This window comes from Gastrolobium bilobum, unplaced genomic scaffold, assembly GCF_033153095.1.
Source record: "Gastrolobium bilobum isolate Gb01-03AN ecotype WA unplaced genomic scaffold, APGP_CSIRO_Gbil_v1 utg20673, whole genome shotgun sequence".
Taxonomy (NCBI): domain Eukaryota; kingdom Viridiplantae; phylum Streptophyta; class Magnoliopsida; order Fabales; family Fabaceae; genus Gastrolobium; species Gastrolobium bilobum.
Window position 1 is genome coordinate 40,014 of NW_026898586.1, and position 12,487 is coordinate 52,500.

Here is a 12,487-nt window from a genome sequence, read left to right on the forward strand (position 1 = left end):
TATTTTATTATGTCATAATTCAAACCTAATTTATGTTATTCTATTTTTTTTTTTTGTAATTTTCTTCTTCAATAAAGTTTTTTGCTGGCTGCTTACTCCAATAACAATTTATAACTTCGTTGAAAATAATATTAACAAGACACTTACAACCATTAAACTCAAACCTAAAATAAATTACAGACAATAGAAGTAGATTGTAGTCCTAAATAAATTTAATTTATTATGATTAGTGTTAAATTCTGTAATTAATATAAAAAAAATATTTATCATTTTGAAGGATGTAACTTTGTATTATTTTAGATTAAATGACGTTATTTTGATTCGTATTTGATATTTTTTATATTCTTTCTGATCTATTTTCTCTCTTTCTACTTTTATGTAACAAAGGGAATGTAAAAAATCACAAAATATGCACCAAAATAATACCTTTTCATTTTAAATGACATAAATATATATATATTTTTTTGGTGAGGATGACCCAAAGTTTTATCTTTTAAAGTGACAAACGTTTTTACCTAAAAAAAATATGTATATAATTAAAAATAAAAAATATTTATTATTTTAAAATTTTAACTTTGCATTATTTTAAATGAAATTATCGTATTTTGGTATATATTTGATGGTTTTTTACTTTCTTTCTCTTTCATAAAATTTGGAGGAGGAGATAAAAAAAGAAAATATTATATATGAGAGAATATAAAAAAATCACTATATATAATATAATTATTTTACTTAGTGGACGTTTGGTAAATGAGAAATATTTTTTTTTCCAGAAATCTCAAGTTTACAATAATATCTAAAAATTAAAAATTTTAAAAAATTCAGTTTTCTGAAAATTCTGAAAAATGACGTGTATCAAACGCTCCCTTAAAATAGTATAAAATTATGTCCATAAACATGCAAATCCTTTTCCCGTAAAAAAATAAAATAAAACTCATAAGGATCCTTTTTTTTCATTTTTTTTTCCTAATAAGAAAAAAGACAACTATACAAGGCCAATTTATGATCTAATTTTTTTTTTTTTTTTTTTTTAGTACAGTTTATGATCTAACTTACGACATAAGAAAAGTAGCAAAAAAATAGAACATAAAAAAAATAAAAAAATCCAAGAAAATAAAAAAAAGGGCAGAGAAAAGTTAAAAAAGCCAGAAAGCAAATAAAGAATCAGACAGAAGAAGAAGTAGAAGAAAATCACAAAGCGCTGAAGGAAGAAACCTAGACAAGAACGGCAACACTCTGCAGAAAACATGGCGTTGCAGTGGTTGATACTCTCATACGTGGTGGCAGCTGAGGCTGTAGTGGCGATTCTGCTAACCCTTCCCACACCGAAGCTCTTGAGAAATCGTTTTGTCTCTCTGGTTTCCCTCATTCTCCAACCTGCGCTTTTTATTGTCCCCTTTTCTGGGTTCCAACTCCTAGGTATGTTATTCTCTTCTTTTTTTTCTCTAATGGGTCTCTTACATTTCATCTGGGAACAACTGGGTATGACCAAAAATCTTTCATTTTTTACTTCTGAGTTGGTGGGTCGGTGGTTGAAAATTGTTGCAATTGCTTTTTGCTTTGGGGTTTATGGATGATCACCTATCGGGGGTATTTGTTTGGTAGTGAAAATTTTGAATCTTTTTTTTTTCACGGGATTGATTTTGTTGGTAGTTAGATTCAGAAGTTGAAAAGGGCTTGGAAGAGGTTTTTTTTTTTGTTGATTGTGTGCTACTAGTTTGCTTTATGAGGAGATCCATTGGTTAATTGTGTGGGATCTACTGTTGGTTTTCCTGAATTTGGATTTGTTTGTTCTTTGCAGATATATACTGGAAGAATGAGCATCGTTTGATGTGTACTTCTGATGTTTGTACTGCTGCAGAGAGAGATCGATATGAGAAATCTGTAAGTATTTTTTATATAAGATGTTGGGACTTTCTTCTGCCTTTTGGAATTGTGGAATAAGAATTTGATTTGGGTTGTCAGTAGCTTATAGGCCTAAAGTGAGTTTGTGAATGTCAAAGTAGATTTAATGGGATAATTCATAGTTCTTTGCATTGTAAATTGTGGTCACTGAATGTGCTTTATTAACTTTTGGTGATTTTGGGAAGCCTCGTTTAATGATTTGAAGAAAATCAGTTTCAAATTTTGAACAATTTTATGAATATTGAATGAGAATTGAACTTTAAAAGCAACTGATAATAAAGTTTTGGGCAGCATGGTTTACATTATTTGCAAGATGCTAATTTGATTATTTGATAAACCATGGGTTGTAGTATAGGGGACTTATTTGACTTTCAGCTGTTCATCATTGCTTCAATGAACTTTTATGATTCTGAATGTTACAAAAGTTACAACAGAAAGCACCAAATTCTTTGTTGGGGATAACTGGAACCCTCCATATGGATTCCCCCATCTTTATTTTAAGTTTTAAGTTGTCTGTGTACCTTATAATTTCCTTGTCTATTCTTATCATTTCTCTTCAATCTTCATCTTGTTCTTGGTCTCCCTCTTACCCTCTTTGGCTCTTCTAATTAAAATTTTCCAATCGTCTTGGATAATTGTATACTGCCAAAGTTGTATAAATCAAAATTATTGTTGCGTAAGAGCCACAGTTTCAGTATGTTTTTTCAACATCATTATTTCACATAAATAGAAGTTGTATAATGTACCCATAAAGTTTTAGCTCCAGGTATTATCTTTTGATAACACAATAGTCTCCAGCTGCACTTTTTTGTGCCCTTCACTCTGCCTGAACACAGTCTTCAATTGCCTCACCATTTTGAGTATGCACTATTGGTGGATAATCCCAAAATGTTACAAACTCTTTTAAACTTTTTATCCTTCAACTTTAATTTAATCAATGTTTATTCAGTTTTTCCTTGTTAATTGTATATAATTTAATTTTAGGTCTAGTTAAACTTGACAACATATGCATTATCCTAGTCCTGATTTCCAAATCTACCTAATTCACTTACACCATCTAGTATCATATATTGCATCATGGGTAGGTTCGAAAAGCGGCTTTCAATGTAAGCAGATCATGATTGAAATCAATTTGTGGCTTTTCCTCTTATTTTCACACAAAACATTGATTTTAAGGGTCTGCCGGCTCATTTGATGGGTACCCAGACCCATTTGATGGGTAAAGACCATACCCATTGTGTTGTGAGTAATTTTTGCAGATACCCATTTGTTCTGCATCCAGGTCCAAATGTCCAATTATCATCCGTAATCCCCAAAATGCTCTTTGTCATTTACTTTAGTCATACAATGTGAATTTCTACAGCTGTACCGACTCTGTCTTCCATATTCAGCACTCTTTTAATTGTGGATTGTGAACTGTGAATATGAAGTGAGAATAATGAAGTTTTGTTTGATACTGAAGTATGTTTTAGCTTTTAAGAAAAAGGAAACAGAATATAATTTTTCTGTATTGGACCCAAGTATCCCAAACTAGTTTAGGATAATGGTGTTGTTGATGTTGTTGAACCCAAATATGTTTTCTATATTGTTTGAACTCCAGCACTATTGCTTGAGGTTCTTCCCTGCATGATTCCAAAGTCCTACATCGTGTAGTGCAGTCTGAGATATATAAGATGATAGAGCCCACATTGAGTAAGCTTGTGAGAGGAATAAGCGTTCTCACTTCTCAGTTCTCACTATAAAAAGAAAAAACTTGGCACTCTTCAAACTTCAAAGCATGAACCTTGTGATGAGCACAGAATAATTCCTATTTGCTGCCAACTTTGACTTGACCAGTTCATTAAATCTTAGTGGTTCACTGACTCTTTGGTTTAATCAGCTGAGCTTCAACAAGTGCATCAATCTTTTTACATTTCTGGTCTATAAGTGGCTCGGACCGCTTAGGTGATCAGTTTACTGGTTGAACTGGCTAGTTCAAGCTGAGTTTTACAACACTGATCCTACCTATTGAGAAGAAGTTTTTATCCAAAAATATTAGCATCAATGGCTGGAAAAAAAAAAAAAAAACCGACTAGATTCCTAAATGAAACAGCATAAAAATGCAAAAATCTGTTCCAATATGCTTTGCTTTGTAGTGATGTGGTTAGTATTAGATTGGGGATATTAGTGGGGATTATCTTGTCTTTATTACATCCCTAACAGGAGCCATAGAGGTTGAATGCCTCCAGTCCCTTCTTCACTATCATTGTCATGTTGAGGATCCGGGGCCAATCAAATATAGATATTGATGATTTGGAAATGCTTTCATTAAGCTTTCAGCCTCCCTCCTTTCCCAAGGTTCTAGACATTCTGACTGTTGAAAATTTATATGGCTTACACCATTCTGTGGGTTTGAACTTTGGAAGCTTATGATTGGAGTTCTTTTGGTTGAGTTGGACTGACAATATCAGACTGCATGACTTATGCTTTAGTTAAGAATTTCTTTATTGAAAATAAAAATTGCCATATTTTCTCTCTTTTCTTACATACTTTACATTGTTGGCTCATTAATCATTAATTGGTGTTACTCAGATATACAAAGCTCAGAGAAACGTAATACTGTGTGTTACAGCATGTCTTCTATACTGGTAAAGTAACAGTTTTACATTGGATTCTCTTTTGTCCTTTGGGAACAGAATGTAAGGCTCTGTTTGATTTCTGTTTTGGAAAACAGTTTTTTAGTTTTCAGAACAAAAAAATTAAAAAACTCGTTTGGTAAGACCTATTTTGTAAAAAATGTTTTGAAAACTATAACTGTTTTTTTGTTTTTAAAATCAAATTTAGAGAACATGTCTGAGTTGTTTTTGTTTTTTGTTTTGGTTTTTAACTTTCAAAAAGAAAAAAATATAGAAAACAACTGTTTCCATAACTATTTTACAAAACAGTTTTAAGAACAAAAAAACCAGAACACAATCAAACAGGCCCTAAGTTATCTTTCCTTGCTTTGGAACTCAACCTCAACGAATGCATATGAATGTGGTAACAGGTCTATCTTCCGCATTTGCAAGTATCAGAAGGATATCCAAAGGATGGAGGAAGTGGAGAAGAGATCCAAGTCCAAGTAGCTTCCTTCTTTTTACAATCTCATGTTGTCATGGTTAGTGGAGGAGAGAACCTTGAGGCAGCTTTAGTTGAGTCTTGCATGGACATACTTACATGATGTGCCAAATTAACTCTATTGACACGCTCATGTGATTCAGCTCTATATTTTTAAATTCCAATCTTTTATGTGTTATGCTGTTGGGACGCACTCTTTTGACTTCTGTGTAGTTTAATGTCTATTAGCCTATACTGGGGAAATATTTTTCCTTTCAGTTCTATAAGGGGGTGTGCACGTTTCGGTTCGGTTTTTTATAGCAAACCGAACTGAACCAGAAAAGTATTTCGGTTCGGGCAGATCGAACCAGTTTTAAAAGGTAGTTTATTTCTTGAACCGGTTAATAAAATGTAGTGCGGATTGGAAAGGTTTGCGATTCGATTCAGTTCATTTAGTTTTTTCACATTTCTTGGTGTGGGTATGATTTGGTTCAGTTTTCAAATTGGTTTTTTGAAAAAAAATGATTTGGTTCTTAAACTAGTTCAAACAAATTTATTTATTTTATTGGTTTCGGATCAGTTGATGGTTTGGTTCGATATATTTGGTTTTTTTTTTTTCACATCCTAACTATTTAACTTTCCATCTTTTGTCACAGAAGATAAAATGAAATCCAGTTGAAAAACAATCGTAGTTTACATATGATGGTTTGAGATATGGTTGTTAAAATCTCGATTTATCATTATGATTTTACGTTTTTATGATTTTTTCATCAAAATGATTTTATTAATATTTTAAACATTTTTATGATTTTTTATGATTTTTTTATGGGATAAATAAATTTCATGTCGTAGGAACAAAGTTCTTTTCATGTTAGTGAGAGTTCGATTTTTGTGTTAATATTTTTTTTTTTTTTTTTTTTTTTTAAAATTAATGGGGTCATTTGGTTGTATGTGTAGGAAAAAAGCTCCTTTCATATTGCATAAGAAAATATAACTTTTTTTTTATATTATGATTTTACGTTTTATGATTTTTTAATCTCTTTTTGATTTTACTTAAATTCTCTATTTTAATAACATTGGTAGTCTTTTTTTATCGCATACATTTTTTCTGTTGTTACTCGAATCATATTTAGCATCAGTATCTATTTCTCTTAAATTTAAATTGACAGGATAATTGACTTATTAGTGATTATCTTTTAATGTGCTTCTTGCAAAGTTGATACTGTTCGCTGACAGCATAAGCTATTGGTAAATTTGCATTTTAACATTAACAGATTATCCTAGCCAACGTATTTCCAATTTAAAACAAGAGTAAACACCCTTTTTAGTCCCTGTCAATATCTACGAAGTCCTTTTTAGTCCCTGGCAATAAAAAAGGACCAAATTGGTCCCTGAAATTACAAAAAAGGGCCATGTTAGTTCTTATGTCAACTCCCAAATATGTAGAGTGGCCCTTTTCTTGTACTTTCAGGGATCAATTTGGTCCTTTTTTATTGTCAGGGACTGAAAAGGACTTCGTAGATATTTCCAGGGACTAAAAAGGGTGTTTACTCTTAAAACAACTACCGGGTTGTTAATAATGTTTAAAGACAGTTACTATATTGACATGATTGATTACTCTTTTGCAAAGTTCATTTTAAATTGTAAGTATGCTTACTAGGATACTTTTAAGAGTAAATACTCATTTTCGTTCCTGAAATTTTCACGAGGCACATTTTAGTCCCGAACAATAAAAAAAGTTTATTTTAGTCCTTAATATTTGAAAAAAAGGGCCACGTTCGTCCTTCCGTTAGTTGGCATCTGACGGCCCAACTAACGAAGCACACGTGGACCGTTACTTTGCTGAGTCACCGTTAAGTATGCTAGTGTGGAAGTAATACGACGTCGTTTTATGTCTTCTTTGAGTTTTGGACAGCTGACCCTAACATCGAAGGCCCTATTTGGTCCCTGACAAATTTATCGAGGCCCTATTTAGTCCTTAACACCACAAACCTTTCTCTATCTGTTTTATTTATTTAATCGATGTCATTTTTCCATTGTTCATAATATGGAAATGTAGGATCCTTAAAAGGTTCTTTGCTAGGTAGGTGGTGCTGCACTCATCCTCAATCCAAGGACTCTGCTTGGGTCTCCCAACATTCCTGAGGGCCTTCCAAACAACACTGTTACACATGAACCTAGCACCAAAAGCTATCTGACAAACCCTATCACCCCTCTTGATCCTTGAGTTAAACTCAAGGTATGCCAGTTCATACCAGATGCTGCTGCTAGATGTGTTGCCAAATCGTTCCAATGTCTTCCTTGATGCTTCCATGTACTCCTCTGTGAGCTCCAAATTCTTCTGAATCTCATCCAACACTTTCTTACTTGTTGCCAGAATGCATACATGCTCAAAAGCCAACTTGTAATCCGGAATGTATGGCTTTGTTTTCTTTTTCTTGAAGAGCAAATTGGTGAAGAAGTGAAGTTGTTTTAAAACTGGTAGGACTAGTGGACCTAATGTGGTAATAGTGGCCTTTAATGCATGGCCTCCAACCTGACATTTTTGCTTACAGAAATTCCCTTCCTCCCTTCACTATCTTCCCTTTGGTTTATTATCATTGATGAGAGTGATGGGGTGGTGTTTAATATTCCTTTGGTTTTACTTTTGTGACAGCAAGAAGGTCTTTAATTGCCCCAAACATCATCGTGGATACCTCTTGTCCTTAATTGTCTCATTCAATGCATGCAAAAAATTGAATATATATACATAAATAGGCTTACATTCCCTTAAATATATTGGCAAAGAATTATACAATCTCAAATAATGAAGACTTAAATCTCATCCACACTTAAATATGTGAAGAGTGATAAATAGTTAACAAAAAAGTGTTGTTTACCTTGTATTCATCTCAAGGGCAAAAATATGAAAAATCAAGCAAATAGGTAGACCGGGGTGTAGATTCAATATAAAAATATAGCATTAAGCACAAAAGTGCTGATATAAATAGAGCCTCAGTGAGGTCATGTTTGTCATAAAGATCTTTCCAAGTGAACTTTCCAATATGAGCAATCAAGGTTGCAAGAAGAGGTGGTGCCAGCAACAAATACAAACGATTTGGCAAGAAGAGGTAGCTATAACCGAATTTCACATATTTTAGATTAACTGAACTAAGGAAATCTGGCAGTTTAGGCCATACTTTAACTGAGAAATTAAGAGTGCCTGAATTTGGGTCAGAGTTCTCAACACCCCTTTGCAAAATCTTCGTGAAAAATTGCTCATTTTCTTTTGACATGGAGGGAAAACTCACTTGCAGAAAACTATGTTGATTGAAGAAAGAGTTGGGGAAAAAAACATTTAATGCAGCTTGAGGTGCATGCAGATAGAGAAAGATTTGTGGTGTTAAGGACCAAACAGGGCCTTCGATGCTAGGGTCAGTTGTCCAAAACTCCAAGAAGACATAAAACGACATCGTATTACTTCCACGCTGGCATACTTAACGGTGACTCAGCAAAGTAACGGTCCACGTGTGCTCCGTTAGTTGGGCCGTCAGATGCCAACTAACGGAAGGACGAACGTGGCCTTTTTTTTTTAAATATTAAGGACTAAAATGAGCTTTTTTTATTGCTCGGGACTAAAATGTACCTCGTGAAAATTGTCACGAAAAGAAATATTTACTCTACTTTTAAATTGTAACTCCCAAAATTTTGTATCGTCGAAAAAATCTAAAATTGGCAGTCAATAAAACCATCAAATCAAAGCTAGCGCGTTTGTTTCAAAGTTGTGACTAGAGATTTGAGACTTGATATATTTTATTTTTTTTTGAATTGCTCCACTGGTTTTTGGGGCTTCGCTTCGACTGTGTCCAGTCCGATCCGGGTAGGTTATTTAGCATTAGCAGGTGAGTCTCTCGGCGAAAATTTTCTGCATACATAAGATTTCGAACTCGAATTCTTGCTTAAGCGAATCCAAATATCTTACCCCTTGAGCCAACCCCGTGGATGAGATTTGATATTCTGGTAAATGAAATTCTAGACTTGGATATAATTATCAGAACCAACAAAACAACTAATTGATTTACTAAATTCCATTGTCAAATATGTCGGTGGACTAATGTCACGTGTGGACCTTTTATCTTATTTTGAGGTGTCTAATGGTTTCTTTTTTCATAACAAAGTTTTATTTTCCAAGTCCTATGCGTTCTTTTTAAGGCACAAGTATTCGATATATATATATATATATATATATATATATATATATATATATATATATATATATATATATATATATACACATATATATACACGTAATGTGCTCATTTGTCTAAATTTAATTTATAAAGTTAATCCGATGACTATTTTAAGTGTGGAGCTTTATGTTATTTGGATGCAAATTGGACGTGTCTATTGGTTAAAGAAGCTTTGTTTTTGAAGTATGTTTTTATTTTTAACATTTTTTTTCTTAAAAATAAAAGCTAAGTCAAATATATTTTTATAAAATCTTTTATTATAATTTTTTTTTATAATAAAAAAAATAAATAAAAGCTAAAAGTTCATAAGAGAAATTTTTTTTTAAGATATATGCTAACTTTTTTTACTCTTCATATTTATTTTATAGTTTTATTCCAAATTTATATTTATAAATTTTATTTTGGGTGTTATTAATCTCATATTAGATTAGACAATTTATCTCATGTCATATAAACAAATTTATAGGCACCACTGTTTGTAAAAAAAAAAAAAAAAATTCAAAAATTTGTGTAAGAGAGGAAAGTTGTCTCTTTTAATATATAAAAATGTTTTCCCTTTTATTTTTTATCCTTATTCTATTTTTTTTTTAACTTTAACTTAAATTTAGTTTAGAAAAAAGAGATGCCAAATAGCCTCGTATGCATTCTTATTAGGACACAAGTATCATTCAAGAATATATTTATGTAATAAGCTCAATTGTCTATATTTAATGTATAAAGTTAATCTGATTATTCAAATTTAATTTTTATATTACATTAAGAATTTCTACGTAGATGGATGGAATTTTGTTCTCAGGCTAGTTCTAAAGCAGCTGTCTTGTGAATGGGATTTCACTCCTCATTCAGCAGTGTGAATACAGACAAATGTTCCCATTGTCACATATTCTATATTTGCGCCAAAATTTCCGCATATCCTTAGTTGTTGTCATCTTCTGCCCCTTGTTTATTACATCACATGATTCTCATTCTCAATCCTCGGAAGTCGTTTTATATAAAACGGCGATGTGAAATGGCAAACAATTAAGTAGTTCTATTCACACCAGTCTTGCCTATTTCCAACTAAGCGTCACATGTTACAGTATTTTTTTTTATGTATATATATTATTTATAAGCTCATTAGTTACTCGACTAGTTCAATTCGAATCGGGTAGGACAATACGAGGGATAAAGCTCTCTCTACAAAATTTTAACATAATTATAACTCAAACTCAAGACCACTTATTAAGTTGGAATAATCCATTATCAGTTAATCCACACATTTGATAGTAGTATGTTTGGTCTCTACTAGGTATAGGTATAATGCATTTATGCTAGTTTTGTAAAAAAAAAAAAAAAGGGAAATGTTCAATGAGCTTGGATGAAAAAATATAAGCTGGATGTAATATAGATATATTGAAGTATGAAAACAACTTGTTTGGAGTTTGAAGCTCAAATCTGAAATGTAACGTGTAAAAATATAAGCCTAGATTTTGATAAAATTATGTAATAGAACTTGAACTTGATGAAAGATTTTCAAACTCAATTTCAAGTGACGACGTTTTCAATGGATTGAAAACATGCAATGAAAATGACATTCTATTAATTTCAAGTTTCACACTCATGTAGTTTTCAAAAGGGTCTTTTGAGAGAGTTCAACTTAAATGGCTATCCAAAGGCTCTCAGTCTTGCATCTCCTGTCCATGTTAGCAACCAACATCAATCAGTGCTTCCTCATTTTAAGAATCACATGAGAATTTCATGATGGAAAATCATTCTCCATAAAAATTTTTGCATATTTTTTAAAATATTATCCATCGGTTTATTAATTACTTGACTAATTCGATTTGAGTCGCATAACATACATAGACTCTAAAACTCTATCTATCAAGTTTTAACACATTTCTCTTTCATTATAATGCTGCCTGTAAAACTCATTTGTTACCTAACTTTTAGGTGTGGCATAATTAAATACCTAATTTCTTTTCAATCAAACTCAAGTATTATAATCAAAGTTGTGCATAGTCATAAGAAAAATGAAATACATGAAGAAAATTTTAGCAAGATTTTTTGACTGAATGAATTACCATGCTCTTTGATTTTTGGATGGATGAGTGAGGCCTACCACTTTATTTTATCCAATAACTATCCTTCAATATAATCTAGCTGAATTTCGTTAAAATTCTATCTGATTTTTTGAAGCTATGTTGCATTTCTCAATTTGTAAATTAAAAGTTGTATAGTATCATTATTTTTAAATTAATAGTTCCACATTAAACAGATTAAAAGGACTCAGGAATGAGGCAAACCAATTTTTTTTTTCGGAAGATAATGGGAAATATTAACAATTTACCATTTAACATTTTCTTTTCAACATATTTTTAATATTAGATAAAATCTTATGGGGGTTTTACTAGTAGACAGAGAGAAAACTCAAGTTACTTAGTAGAGTCCATATTAGATTTTACCTAACAATATAGAATTATGGAAACGTTAAAAAGAGAGAGTGAAATAGTGTGTGACTAATATTCTTCAAACAAAATATATTCTACTTTTGGTTTATGAAATTGGTTGGTTCAAATATTTGGATTATTGTTAACTTGGACTATACTGAAATCGTCTGTCTTTTCTTTCATTAATTCAGATCATGTAGTAAATTTGTTCAATATCATAGATAAAGGTACACGCACAAATAACTCTTAAGGTATCAAAATGTCATCTTACTCATTGAGATATACAAAAAGAATACAATTTTATATGTTCCCTATCTATTTATGATTTCTTTGAATCCCATGACACAGATTGTAGAGATCCATGCATTAGGCAAAAAAGTTTTACACATAATACAGGACTAAGCTTCTAGGAAGAAAATGAATTACAACCTTAAAATGATCTCTTAATATTCTTGTAATCTGAGTCTATGCATTCCAAATCAGCCCTATAAGGATTCAGCAGTTTGAGAAGTTCAGTAGCTTTCTCCTTGGTCTCATCACCACAACCAACCTGCAATACCAACAAGAGTTTCTGAAAGGCACCAACTTGAAGGGCCTCAACAAGAGCTTTTCCTTCATCTTTCTCTCCAAACTTGCACAGCTTCCAAATTGCAGAGACAGAGTAATCTGTGGTCAATGGTGAAACTCTCAATAGTTTCTTCACCAATACAGGAATTGTTAGATCATTACCATAAGCTTTGTCCCTCCCTTCTTCACAATTGCATAGGGAGTCCAAAATAGCCAAAGCCTTCTCACACAGGCTCTTTTCTGAGTCAATGAGAATGTCCAATAGAGAAGAAACCAAACCCA

At 32.0% G+C, this 12,487-nt stretch overlaps 2 protein-coding genes across 2 annotated transcripts in view; one reads left to right on the top strand and one right to left on the bottom strand.

Annotated features, from left to right (window-relative positions):
* Positions 1-1,151: 1,151 nt before the first annotated feature.
* Positions 1,152-5,374, top strand: LOC133317532 (uncharacterized). The gene is made up of 4 exons (XM_061519401.1): positions 1,152-1,419; positions 1,802-1,884; positions 4,477-4,532; positions 4,931-5,374. Exons 1-4 carry the CDS (start codon positions 1,248-1,250, stop codon positions 5,007-5,009), a joined length of 390 nt encoding a protein of 129 aa, XP_061375385.1. The 5' UTR covers positions 1,152-1,247; the 3' UTR covers positions 5,010-5,374.
* Positions 5,375-11,954: 6,580 nt separating this feature from the next.
* Positions 11,955-12,487, bottom strand: part of LOC133317525 (U-box domain-containing protein 21-like) — a 1,425-nt gene continuing 892 nt past the window's right edge. Inside the window, exon 1 of the mRNA XM_061519392.1 lies at positions 11,955-12,487. This exon is cut by the window's right edge and continues 892 nt beyond it. Coding sequence (XP_061375376.1) covers positions 12,069-12,487 — 419 coding nt within the window. The 3' untranslated portion in view covers positions 11,955-12,068.